At 43.5% G+C, this 13,266-nt stretch overlaps 1 protein-coding gene across 3 annotated transcripts in view; it reads right to left on the reverse strand.

The window, feature by feature from the left end:
* The window catches only part of MYRIP (myosin VIIA and Rab interacting protein), an 812,272-nt gene that overhangs the window by 156,600 nt on the left and 642,406 nt on the right, over nucleotides 1–13,266 (reverse strand). For all 3 annotated transcript variants that reach the window (XM_075315190.1, XM_075315188.1, XM_075315189.1), the window contains exon 9: nucleotides 5,037–5,214. In XM_075315190.1, the coding sequence (XP_075171305.1) occupies nucleotides 5,037–5,214 (178 nt within the window). The remainder of the gene's footprint in view (nucleotides 1–5,036; nucleotides 5,215–13,266) is intronic.

The raw sequence follows: 13,266 nt of genomic DNA on the forward strand, positions 1-13,266 counted from the left end.
GACATAAAATACATGCATTGTTACTATTAAATTAATATGAATATGCAAAATTTGGCAGCGCTGAAATTAATTGATTATTCTCTAATCTGCCAGTGTCCTACTCGATAGGTCTAACATTGCCCCCTTACCAAATTGTTATGCTTAAAGGGGTGGTTCACTACTCTGCAATAGTGGCCACATCCCTGTAAAACTGATAGGGAAGGCTTTTTTTAAATACCTTCTTCAGTCATTTCTGCCCCTGAGCGGCGCTATTGCGGTCCTCTCATCCCCATAAAGTGACCACCGGGCTCCATGACCTCTGAGATCCGGTGATGTCACGTCAACTTCCAGTTGACCCGACATCACCAGGCCCGGCCCCAGTCTCCTTGAGTCACAGGGCTGTGGGCGGTGTTTCACCGCACATCACAGCCCAACATGTCGCGAGTTCTCTCCTTCATTACAGAGCACTGCAAGCAGGAACGATGCTGGGCTGTGATGCTGGCCTGTGATGAGTGGCGAAACACTGCCCACAGCCCAATCACTCAGGAAGACTGGGGCTGGGCTCGATGATGTCAGGTCAACTGGAAGTTGACCTGACATCACCAGATCTCAGAGGTCACGAAGCCCAGTGGTCACATCATGGGGATGAGTCGACCGCAATAGTACCGCTCAGAGGTAGAATTGGCTGAACAAGGTATTTAGAAAAAGCCTTCCTTATCAGTTTTACGGAGATGTGGTCACTATTGCAAAGTAGTGAACCGCCTCTTTAAGTACTAGAATCAGGTACCATCTTGGAAACTGCAGAAATTATAGTGCTGCCTGCACTGGTAATACCAGCATGTCTGCTTACAGATACTGTGTAATCAATTTTGATGCTGGAAAGTTATTTCCACTAATATTACTACTTCAATTGTTGCTTAAAGATAACCTGTCACTGCGATTTTGTAATATATGGAAAGCCAAGGCTGTAATGACACTGTAATACTGATGAAATTGATACCTTAGGTAAAGAAATCTGCTTTGTGATTCTTCTTTAAGACCATTTGAAATTTGCTGCTAATTAGATTCTTCTCCCTGTGATTTCCTGACCCCTCCGCCTGCCTCCGGTTTTCGATTAACAGGTCACTGTTTTTTAGTGACCTGCCTCCTCTGCTTGAAATCTCAATAGTATCCTGTAATTCACAGATTAGAGGCAAAAGCAGAAGGGCTGGGAAATCATAAAAAGGGAAAAGACCTAGCCTAGTGCACAGTCCCGCTCCTGTGCACGCAAATCTAATTAGCAGCAAATTTAATGCATGACTGACACAGAAATATGGAGCGTCCGTACGAATATGTACAAAACTGATATATATATATATATATATATATATATATATATATATATACTAGCTGTAGTATCCGGGCGTTGATAGTAACTGTCTCTCTGTCTCTCTCCTAGTCTCTGTCTGTGTGTCACTGTCTTTCTGAGTCTTTCTTTGTCTGTCTGTGTCTATGTCTCTGTCTGTCTGTTTCTATCCCTCTGTCTGTATTTGTATCAAACTGTCTGTCTCCATCTCTGTGTCTGTCTGTCTCTATCTCTGTCTCTGTGTGTGTCTGTCTGTCTCTTTCCCCATCTGTCTCTTTCCAGGGCTGTCTCTTTCCAGGGCTGTCTCTTTCCAGGGCTGTCTCTTTCCAGGGCTGTCTCTTTCCAGGTCTGTTTCTTTGCCCGTCTGTTTCTTTGCCCGTCTGTTTCTTTGCCCGTCTGTCTCTTTGCCCGTCTGTCTCTTTGCCCGTCTGTCTCTTTCCCAGTCTGTCTCTTTCCTAGTCTGTCTCTTTCCAGGGCTGTCTCTTTACAGGGCTGTCTCTTTACAGGGCTGTCTCTTTCTCCATCTGTCTCTTTCCCCGTCTGTCTCTTTCTCCGTCTGTCTCTTTCAGGTCTGCCTCGTTCCAGGTCTGCCTCTTTCCCCGTCTGTCTCTTTCCAGGTCTGTCTCTTTCCAGGTCTGTCTCTTTGCCCGTCTGTCTCTTTGCCCATCTGTCTCTTTGCCCGTCTGTCTCTGTCAGTCTCTTTCCACGTCTGTCTCTGTCTGTCTGTTTGTCTCTATCCGTCTCACCACTGACATCTTATTACCTCACACATAAGCTTCTTATACTAACAGTTTATTTTGTTCCTATAGCAACCACTGACAGTTGCCATTAATAGCTTGCAGCTCCCACCTCTATTCAGTTTAATGGAGGCAGGATTCTGGAGATTAACTGTAAAGCACGGGGTTACATTTTCCCGTCAAAACATAGTCTATGACGTTCCCTGAGTCATATGAGGTGTCTGTGCAAAATTTCGTGATTGTAAATGCGACGGTTCAAAGGGAAACACATACTGTATATTGTATAGAGTATTACACATAAAGTGATCTATTTCAAGTGTTTATTTCTGTTAATGTTGATGATTGTGGCTTACAGCCAATGAAAACCCCAAAGTCATTATCTCAGAAAATTAGAATAATTACTATAAAACATCTGCAAAAACTCCCTAAGTTTTTAAAATGGTCTTTTAGTCTGGTTCAGTAGGCTATACAATCATGGAGAAGACAGCTGACTTGACAGATGTCCAGAAGGCAGTCATTGACACACTCCACAAGGAGGGTAAGCCACAAAAGGTCATTGCTAAAGAAGCTGGCTGTTCACAGAGTTCTATATCCAAGAATATCAATGGAAAGTTGAGTGGAAGGAAAAGGTGTGGTAGAAAAAGGTGCACAAGCAACCGGAATAACCGCAGCCTTGATAGGATTGTTAAGAAAAGACCATTCAAAAATTTGAAAGCAATTCACAAGGAGTGGACTGCTGCTGGAGTCAGTGCTTCAAGAGCCACCACACACAGACGTGTCCAGGACATGGGCTACAACTGTCGCATTCCTTGTGTCAAGTCACTCATGACCAATAGATAATGCCAGAAGTGTCTTACCTGGGCCAAGGAGAAAAAGAACTGGACTGTTGCTCAGTGGTCAAAGTTGTTGTTTTCAGATGAAAGTAAATTTTTAATTTCATTTGGAAATCAAGGTCCTAGAGTCTGGAGGAAGAGTGGAGAGGCCACAATCCAAGCTACTTGAGGTCTAGTGTGAAGTTTCCACAATCAGTGATAGTTTGGGGAGCCAGTAGATACCCAGTTATGAGATATGCCGTGATGTGGCAACTAGGCAGATATAAAAATGTCCATTTTTGTATGCAAAATATTTCATTTTTCTTAGGTTTCCTTTAGCAGTAATGCATATCTATATTACATTCATGGTTTTCATGCTTTATCATTTTAGAGTGCAAACTGTCTCTTTTTTGTAATTTTATGTCAAGTTCAGTTATGCACCTGTTCACATTGCAGTTTTGGGAGTGCTTTCAGGTGTTTTTGTCTAGTTTTGGGAGCCATATCATCTGCTGGTGTAGGTCCGCTGTGTTTTATCCAGACCAAAGTCAGCACAGCCGTCTACCAGGAAATTTTAAAGCACTTCATGCTTTACTCTGCCGACAAGCTTTTTGGAGATGAAAATTTAATTTTCCAGCAGGACGTGGCACCTGTCCACACTGCCAAAAGTACCAACAACTGGTTTAATAACTACAGTATCATTGTGCTTGATTGGCCAGCAAACTCACCTGACCTAAACTTCATAAACAATCTATGGGTTATTGTCAAGATGAAGATGAGAGACACCAGACTCAACAATGCAGATGAGCTAAAGTCTGCTAACAAAGCAACCTGGGCTTCCTTAACAGCTGAGCAGTGCCACAGGCTGATCACCTCCATGCCACACTGCATTGATGCAGTAATTCATGCAAAAGGAGCCCCGACCAAGTATTGAGTGCATTTAATATATAGATTTTTCAGTAGGCCAGCATTTCTGAGTTAAAAATCATTTTTTCAGTTGGTCTTATATAATATTCTAATTTTCTGAGATAATGACTTGTAGGTTTTCATTGGCTGTAAGCCATAATCATCATCATTAACAGAAATAATGACTCTATATAATATATGTGTTTCCCTTTTTGTTTTGAATTACTGAAATTAATTATCTTTTTGATGATATTTTAATTTATTGAGATGCACATATATATAGAAGTCTTTTGCAATGCAAATATTGAAAAAATAATTATTGTTTTTTTTACTATTTTTACTATTCACATTTCATACCAATTACCTGTTAAATAAATTCTATAGGTTATTACGATTGTGTGCATACCTATTATATGAAGATTTTTATTTTGTTATATGTATGTAATTAAATATATATAAAATGTGGCGACATATTATTTCTTATTACTTTTTGTTTTTCAAATGTTTTACACATTTTTATATTTTTGCATAAAAAAAAACTTTGAGCATATTTGTTTTCTTTTATTGTTATTTTTTCCCATTGCAAAAAAGTGTATAGTAGCCCCAGTTACAGGAAAAACAATCCCCTGTTAAACGAGACATCACTGACTAATCACCGCATAATCTGGGTCTACTGAGACACAGCCACTCTGCTAGATTGGTGGTCATTTGATTGCCAGTCCCTATAGAAGTATTGTCAATGCCAATTACTCTGTTTGCTGCGTAGCACTCACTGAGAACTATGTAGCTAGGAAAGAAGAAGACGGAAGCAGTAGTAAACCACTTCTGTCTTTTCCCTGGGATTTCTGGTTGTGTGTTACAGCCATGACTGAATCTGTTCATGCAAGACTACAGGAGCTTTAACCACATGTTATAACTTTAGAATGGCACAAGGTTAAAGCCCAGGACTCTGTTTGCTGTATAGAGTTCACTGAGCACTATATAGCTAGGAAAGAAGACAGAAGCAGTAGTAAACCACTTCTGTTTTTTCCTTGGGATCTTTGGCTGTGTGTTACAGCTGTAGACTGAATCCGTTTAATGTTAGACTGTAGGAGCTTTGACCACACTTTATAACTTTATAATGGCACAAGGTTAAAGCCCAGCACAATGTGCCGTAAATTTACGGCACTTGGTCGTTATCTGGTTAACAAATTAATTCAGATGTTCTTTTAAGTTAAAATCTGCTGTGATATACTGACAGTATTGAGGAACAAAAATTACTTGAATCGTAGAGACTGTCCACACTCTTCCAACTTGGCAATGTAGAAGGTCTTGCTTCTTTAAGTCTCCTCTTGTGGATTCTTTGTGATGGGTAGCGGGATTCTGGGCTGCTAGATTTTACCTCTGCATGGTTACTTGCTGCATCTTCACTCATCAGAGAGAAAGCAGAGTGTGATCTCTAAAAAAAAAGAAAGTGAGACAATATTGAAGCATTTTAGGTGTTATTTTGCTGTAATTCCAGTAAAATTGGATAATTTTTACTGCTATTTTTGAAAATAACGAAAACAAGCAACAACTGAACACAACCTAAAGTTTTATACAACTTACATTAGTCTCTATCAGTAAATATATCTGTGGTGAACTATCCAGCAGTACCAGTATGTAATGACATTTGCCATTTTGTGACCTCAGACATTAGTATTTCCTGCTAGTAACTGATATTGTTTAGTATCTTTACCTATAACATGTCATGGCTCCACTCCAGGGTTCGAAGCCCTCTTGGTTGGACCACAGCCTCTTTTGTGTTGGTCCAACTGCTGAAGGATCTCTTGTCTTATTCTGTCTCCTGTTTCACTTCCATTTAGGTGTGTGCACTTTCTCATTTGTTTTGCCCAATCACATTTTGGGAGGAGGGATTTATACTTAATACTCATATGCCTCGGTGCTGGCTATATTTCTGGATGGATGGTGGTTGTCTGGAGTTCCAGCTGCTTGGGTAAAGTTTCCTTACTGAGACATTGCGATTGCTGTTTCCTGCAGTTTATTTGTGTGAATCTCTTCCCAGCTATGTCCTATTTTGTTTCATTTAGGTTTGGGAGGGTTTCCATGTATTCTGTTTTTCTTTTTGTTTTTTTTATTCCATCATTCCTGTACAACTGTGTTTGCATGTTCCTAGCCCTGTGTCTCACCCTCTGCTTGTGTGCACTTTATTTATGTATATTGTTTTTGTGTTACACTTGATTTATAGCTTAAGGTGGAGTTAAGGACACTCAGAGTCTGCCGTTGATGAGTGGGGGCGCCATTACAGGATTTTAGGGTGTCAACCTCCGCTGTCACACAGTGGCCAATCAGGATTTGGTCTAGGGCAAGTACTAGCCTGTTTTGGGACCTGTGGATTTCTGGTTTTCCATCTCTCCTAGTTTTTCCATCCACCTGAGAGTGATAGGGTTAAGTCGTAACATAACAGTAAACAGTAAATGTTATTAAAAGGTAGTTTTATAGGAAAAAGTTTCCAATCTAAGCAATCCTCTGTAAACTTATGGCTCTCAATTGCCCTACATCCAGTGGGACAGTTCTGAATTTCAGAAGCGCTCCTAGAAGGTCAGTGGTATGTCCTGACTTTAACTGTATCTAGAGCTGTTAGGTACAGTTAAAGTTAGGACATACCAGCTGTTTTCAGAGAAAGAAAAAATACCTGCTACAACTTTCAGGATTTAAAGAGTGTTTGTGTAGAAGAATGGGCCAAAATCACGCCTAAGGAATATATGGGACTAGATTCTTCATACAGTAAAGGGGGCTTTACACGCAACGACATCGCTAACTAGATGTCATTAGGGTCACGGAATTCATGACGCACATCCGGCCTGGTTAGCGACATTGTTGCGTGTGAAACGTACGAACGACTGCTAATGATCAAAATTACTCACCTAATCGTTGATCGTTGACACGTCGTTCTAATCCCAAATATCGTTGCTGTTGCAGGACGCAGGTTGTTTGTCGTTCCTGAGGCAGCATACATCGCTATGTGTGACACCCCAGGAATGAGGAACAACACCTTACCTGTGTCTTCCGGCAACGAGGAGGGCGTCACTTTCTTTCGGCTGCTTCTCCGCCCCTCCGCTTCTATTGGATGGCTGCTGTGTGACGTCGCTGTGACGCCGCATGAACCGTCCCCTTAGAAAGGAGGCAGTTCGCCGGCCACAGCGAAGTCGCTAGGTAGCTAAGTACGTGTGACGGGTCCTAGCAATGTTGTGGCCACGGGCAGCGATTTGCTCGTGACGCATAACCGACGGGGGCGGGTGCTTTCACCAGCGACATCGCTAGTGATGTCGCTGCATGTAAAGCAGCCTTAAGTGTCTTGAAGCTGTCATCACCAACAGAGGCTTTTGTACGAAGTATTAAATAAATGTCAGTAGGCGTGTTCAATATTTTTTTTCCTGTGTAATTACTCATTATTAAACATAACTTAATTTATGGACATCTATGGCTTGATTTCTTTGCTGTGGATTGGACGGATTGTTACCGACACCTGGCGAGAAATTAATGTCAATAGCACATTTAGAAATATATTTACTTAGAAAATAGCGATGTGTTCAATACGTATTTCACCCACTGTATCTCTGTCCTCGGGACATAGCTACAATTGATTATAGTTGTAGAGCAAGTGCTGTAAAGACCCCACTCAACTATTCAGTTTAGATAGACACTGAATAACCTGCAATGGACATTCAGGTCATATAACATTCTCAGGTCATGTGACTGGGCATTAGAGACCAGCTTAGTTTCAGAGGAGTAGGAATGTAAAACGACATACAGGCAACTGGGATGTATGTTTGGCGGAAATAGACCCTGTGGAGGCCACTGTGAGGGAGTCATAATGTGGGACCATTATATTGTGTGGGGCCCATTGTGGGAACTCCTACTCTATGTGTCTCTGTGTGGGCAGGGGATCTGTGAGGACATTATATTGTGTTGGGGCCATAATGGGGAATTTATACTGTGGAAAGAGGGAGAGACTGCAAGGGTATCATAATGTGGAGGGGAGACTGGTGGCTTTATAGTGTTTTAGGGCCATTGTGGAGAATTCATGCTGTGCGGGGCATGATTATGTGAGAGAGCTGTGAAGACATTATATTGTTTAAAGTGTCTGGGGGGCATAATACTGTGTGTGGTTGCTGGGCCATCATACTGTGTTGGGAGGTTGTGCGGACATCATATTTTAATTCTTAGTGTGGGGTGGGAGAGGCAGATGGGACATCATACTGTTTGCAGAGGAATCACACTGTGTTGAGGAGCAATGTGGATAATGTGGGGGCATCATGCTCTTTGGAAGGAAATGTGGGGGAATTATGCTGTGTGTGGGGGGCATTAAATGATGGGAGGAGTCTCTGGGGCATCACACTGTTTTGGTGGAAGTGTGGAGGCATTATACTGTGTAGCATTATACTGTTTGGAATCAAATGTGATTGCATTATCCTGTGGGGGTGAGCTGTGGGGACATAATACTGTGCAGAAAAGAACTGAGGGTCATCATACCATGTTGGGGGCATTGTGAAGATATCATAGTGTGTTGACACAGGTGGCAATGTGGGGAGGGCTGGGGTGGACTGTGGGAATCTTATTTTTTGTGGGAGGCCACTATGTGGAATTCATATTGTGGGAGGGGACTGTAGGGGCATCATACTGTGTGTGTATTTGGGGGTGAAAGGGTTGTGAACATCATAATGTGTGTGTGGGGGGAGGGGTAATTTGGCATCATATTTTGAGTGGGGAACTAGGGGCATCACAAGTATTGAGACATTGGAGGAGTATCATACTGTGTTCAGGATGACTGTGGGAAGCATACTGTTTGGAGGTGGTGTAGGGACATCATACTTTGTGTGTTGGGCACTGTGTGGGAATCAGTGTGTGGTGGGTACTATAGAAGCACCACCGTACTATGCAGAGACACTGTGGGCTCCATACTGTATGTAGTGAGCACTTTGTGGGACAACAAAACGTGTGGTGAGCACTTTGCATGTATAATACTATGTGAGTGAGGGGGCCACTGTGAGTATGATACTGTGTGGACTTTGAGAGGGATATCGTACTATATTGGAACACTAATAGGCTTGACTAGTGTAAAAAAAAACCTGCCAAGCCATGCTATACGTGCCATAGTATGTACCCTCTTTCTTAAATTTCAAACTTGGATGTATTTTTGTGCTTATTGGATTGTCTTCTCTGGATAAAATCTTTTTTTCAACATAGAGTCGGAGATGTTTTTTCCACACAATATTATAAACCACCTAACATCCACTAGGTGGCGATACAGGATAACACATAACAGATAAGCTCCATAAGTGATGCGGAAGATGCATCAATAAAGACGCAATTCTGGAGATACCGTATGTAAAAAATCATCTGTTTTGTGTGGCTCATTATCATATGTTTTATGTTTTATGTAGGGAACAAGGTACCATTGTATTAAAAGGACGTGTCACTCCACTAATAGAAATAGGCTGAAACCCGAATGCATGTTTAACCCCTTCCAGAATTAGTTTTTTTCACCTTCGTTTGATCTTTGTTTTCTGAAAACTTTTTATTTATTTTTTTAAGTAATATTTGTAGTTTTTAAATGTCAACATTTCTTCTACCATATATGAAACCCCAATGCACCATATTGGGAAAATACTGATGGTCACATGTGTATCGTGTACCAGTAGTGTAGCATAAACTCCACTAAAACATAGAGAAAACTGGAGGAGTAAATCATGCAAAAAACTGTGAAAATATTTTATTAGACAAAACAATTAAACACTTAAGAGTCTATTCAGGGATTACATGCAAAGTATTACGGTAGTTAATACTTAAATACAGGATACTACATTAAGATAACATCTAAACATTTAGAATTATTTAAGTGCTATAGTGGATATCATATAAAAGCAGTTAATGTCATGGGATGCAAAAGATAAATGCCACATGTGTATCAATCCTGGAGAAAAGCTAGTATATCTGGGCAACAATAATTCTACATGTATTGACAATGTGCAAAGGATTTGTTGCTGATAGATAACATACCAATCTAGAAGAATAGCGCTGCCCCAGAAAAGCCTAACCAAAAAGCCCCAACGTACATTTCACATCTGTTGTGGTCAGTCTGCTTCATCAGTGGGAAGGTTAGTGACTGCAACTTCTGAGGTCAGAACTTACGCCACAAGGTCTCAATGCAAGTGTGCCGCCCCCCTGGGAAGCAGCCAAGCTGCTCGTATCCAGATTTGCTGTGGCTCGAGGGTCTCCGGACCGGTCGTGCGGCAACTCAAATGAAGGGGGAAGTATGTACAGGGGAATTTAGATATAGTTCGTGACACCACCCGTGGTGTATGATAATTGGGAGTACCGCCACTGCCGTTAGGAGTACCTGGGGTGATGAAGTGGGGCAGCAAGGTGTTGTAGTCCTCCACGGGTAGGGGGATGCCCCGGGACTCGGTGAGGGATGTAGGGGTCACTCTCGTACTCACTCAGTCAATAAGCAAATGCTGACAACCGGGTAAACCAATTCTGTGGGTACCGCTGCCGCTGAGGGGAGCTCGTCCGGGTTCCGTCCCCTATATTGTTGCCTGGTGATCCGTGACCTGCCTCCTGGCACTAAGTTTAACTTCAACGTGGTGGCCCAGTAGTCTGAAACTCGCCGGGCCCCACTCCCCACTGTGGCTAAGTGTAGGAGCTTGCTCTCAGGGCTCACGCTTGGGATTTTCTGGACTGTTTTGGATTGGAAATTCCTATCCCCCTCGTTGCGCTAATGCCCCGATTCTGAAGCGGGTGGGAACAGATCATAAAGACTCCGTTCTCCTTAGGTAAATTGTCGGGTTGCCTGAAACTACTCCCCAACCTAGGGTCCGTGTACCCCGTCGTGCCTTCGGTCCCAGACCGGTGACAGTGCTAGGCTCCTGGCTGTCCTCCTCGACAGGTAAAGGCCCCTTGTCACAATCCCCTGTGAACATCAATCATCTGATCTTTCTCCTTCTACTACTTCTACTCCTACTTCTTTCAGGTGATATCTCTCCCAATCGCAGGCCACCCCATGCTAACTTTACCCCCTCCCCCACCTCCCATAGAAACCCTGCTAACCTTACTAACATTAGTTGTACACCCTCACTTCCCTCTTTTAATTGTGCTTTCTGGAATCCACGGTCCGTATGTAACAAGCTTCCTTACATCCACAATCTCTTTCTCAATAACTCTCTTAATCTGCTAGCCTTCACTGAGACCTGGATTCCAGATTCTGACACTACTTCCCCTGCTGCCATCTCTCACAGTGGTTTACACTTTTCCCATTCACCAAGACCTGGAAACAGACATGGTGGTGTAGTCGGTTTACTCCTGTCTCCACAATGCACTTTCCAGGTCATCCCCCCACCTCCATCACTCTCATTCCCATCCTTTGAGGGCCACACCATCAGGCTCTTCCATCCCCTTCCCCTCAGAGTAGCTGTCATATACCGTCCACCAGGCTCACCCACCCAGTTCTTTGACCACTTATCAGCCTGGCTGCCGCACTTCATGTCCTCAGAGTTACCAACCCTTATCCTAGGAGACTTTAACATCCCGATAAACAGCCCCTACTCCCCATCTGCATCCCAGCTTCTATCTCTCACCACCTCCCTTGGCCTCTCACAACTCTCATCCTCTGAGACACATGAAGATGGTAACACCCTTGACCTGGTCTTTATCCGCCTATGCTCAATCTCTGACTTTGACAACTCACCTCTTCCCCTCTCTGACCACAACATCCTCTCCTTCAAACTCACAAACCCTTGCCCATCCCAGCACACTCCCACCAATCACACATTCAGAAACCTACAGGCCATCAATTCTCAGACACTTTCAGACTCTTTACACGCATCACTGTCCCCTATCTCCTCACTTTCCTGTCCTGATATGGCTGTAAAGCACTACAATGACACACTCAGGATTACACTAGACCAAGTAGCGCCCCTCACCTTCAGAAAGACCAAACACAGAGTAAAACAGCCTTGGCTCACATCCCAAACTCTATTTCTTCAGCGATGCTCCAGGAGTGCCGAACGCCTATGGAGGAAAAACCGCACACCAGAAAACTTCATCCACTACAAGTTCATGTTAAGGACCTACAACTATTCCCTTCACCTCGCCAAACAGACCTACTTCACCACCCTTATTTCCTCACTTGCCAACAATCCAAAAAAGCTCTTTGACACCTTTCACTCCCTCCTCAGTCCCAAAGTACAGACCCCTGTCACAGCCCTTCATGCTGATGACCTGGCCTCGTATTTTACAGAGAAAATAGAAAACATCCGCCAAGAGATCAGCTCCCAGCCACCAAGCACTGTAAATCCCATCCATTCCCATATCCCATCCAGCTCACTTTCCACATTTGACCCAGTCACAGGGGAGGAAGTCTCCAGGGTCCTATCCTCCTCTCGTCCTACCACTTGCCCTACTGATCCCTTCCCCACATCTCTACTCCAGTCCCTCTCTCCGGTTGTCACCACTCACCTAACTAAAATCTTCAATCTCTCTCTCTTTTCGGGTATCTTCCCCTGCTCCCTCAAACACTCTATCATTACTCCATTATTAAAAAAACCTTCTCTCGATCCGTCCTGCACAAGCAACTACAGACCAGTCTCCAATCTCCCCTTCATCTCCAAACTCTTGGAGCGCCTGGTCTACTCTCGCCTCACCCGCTACCTTTCCACTCACTCTCTTCTAGATCCTTTACAGTCTGGCTTACGCCCTTTACACTCAACAGAAACTGCCCTTGTCAAAGTGACCAATGACCTATTGACAGCAAAATGTAACGGTGACCACTCTCTGCTTATTCTTCTTGACCTTTCTGCCGCCTTCGACACTGTTGACCACCATCTCCTTCTCTCTATGCTCCATTCTATCGGCCTAAAGGACACTGTGCTCTCCTGGTTCTCTTCCTATCTTTCTGGCCATTCATTCAGTGTATCATTTGCTGGCTCCACATCTTCTCCTCTCCCTCTCACTGTTGGGGTCCCTCAAGGTTCAGTCCTTGGCCCTCTTCTTTTCTCCCTCCACACTGCCCCAATTGGAATGACCATCAGCAGATTTGGCTTTCAGTACCATCTTTATGCTGATGACACACAGCTATACACCTCATCCCCTGAGCTCACCCCGCTGTACTACAGAACACAAGTGACTGCCTGACTGCAGTTTGCAACATCATGTCTGCTCTCTATCTGAAACTTAACCTTTCCAAAACTGAACTTCTTCTTTTTCCTCCATCCTCCAACCTTCCTAAATCTGACATCTCCCTCTCTGTGTGTGGCACAACGATAAGTCCTAGGCAGCAGGCCCGCTGTCTGGGTGTTATACTTGACACTGATCTCTCCTTCACCTCCCACATACAATCTCTTGCCCGCTCCTGCCGCTTGCACCTCAAGAACATCTCTAGAATCCGCCCCTTTCTCACTATGGAAACGACAAAAACCCTCACCGTGGCCCTGATCCACTCTCGCCTTGA

This window comes from Anomaloglossus baeobatrachus, chromosome 6, assembly GCF_048569485.1.
Source record: "Anomaloglossus baeobatrachus isolate aAnoBae1 chromosome 6, aAnoBae1.hap1, whole genome shotgun sequence".
NCBI lineage: Eukaryota > Metazoa > Chordata > Amphibia > Anura > Aromobatidae > Anomaloglossus > Anomaloglossus baeobatrachus.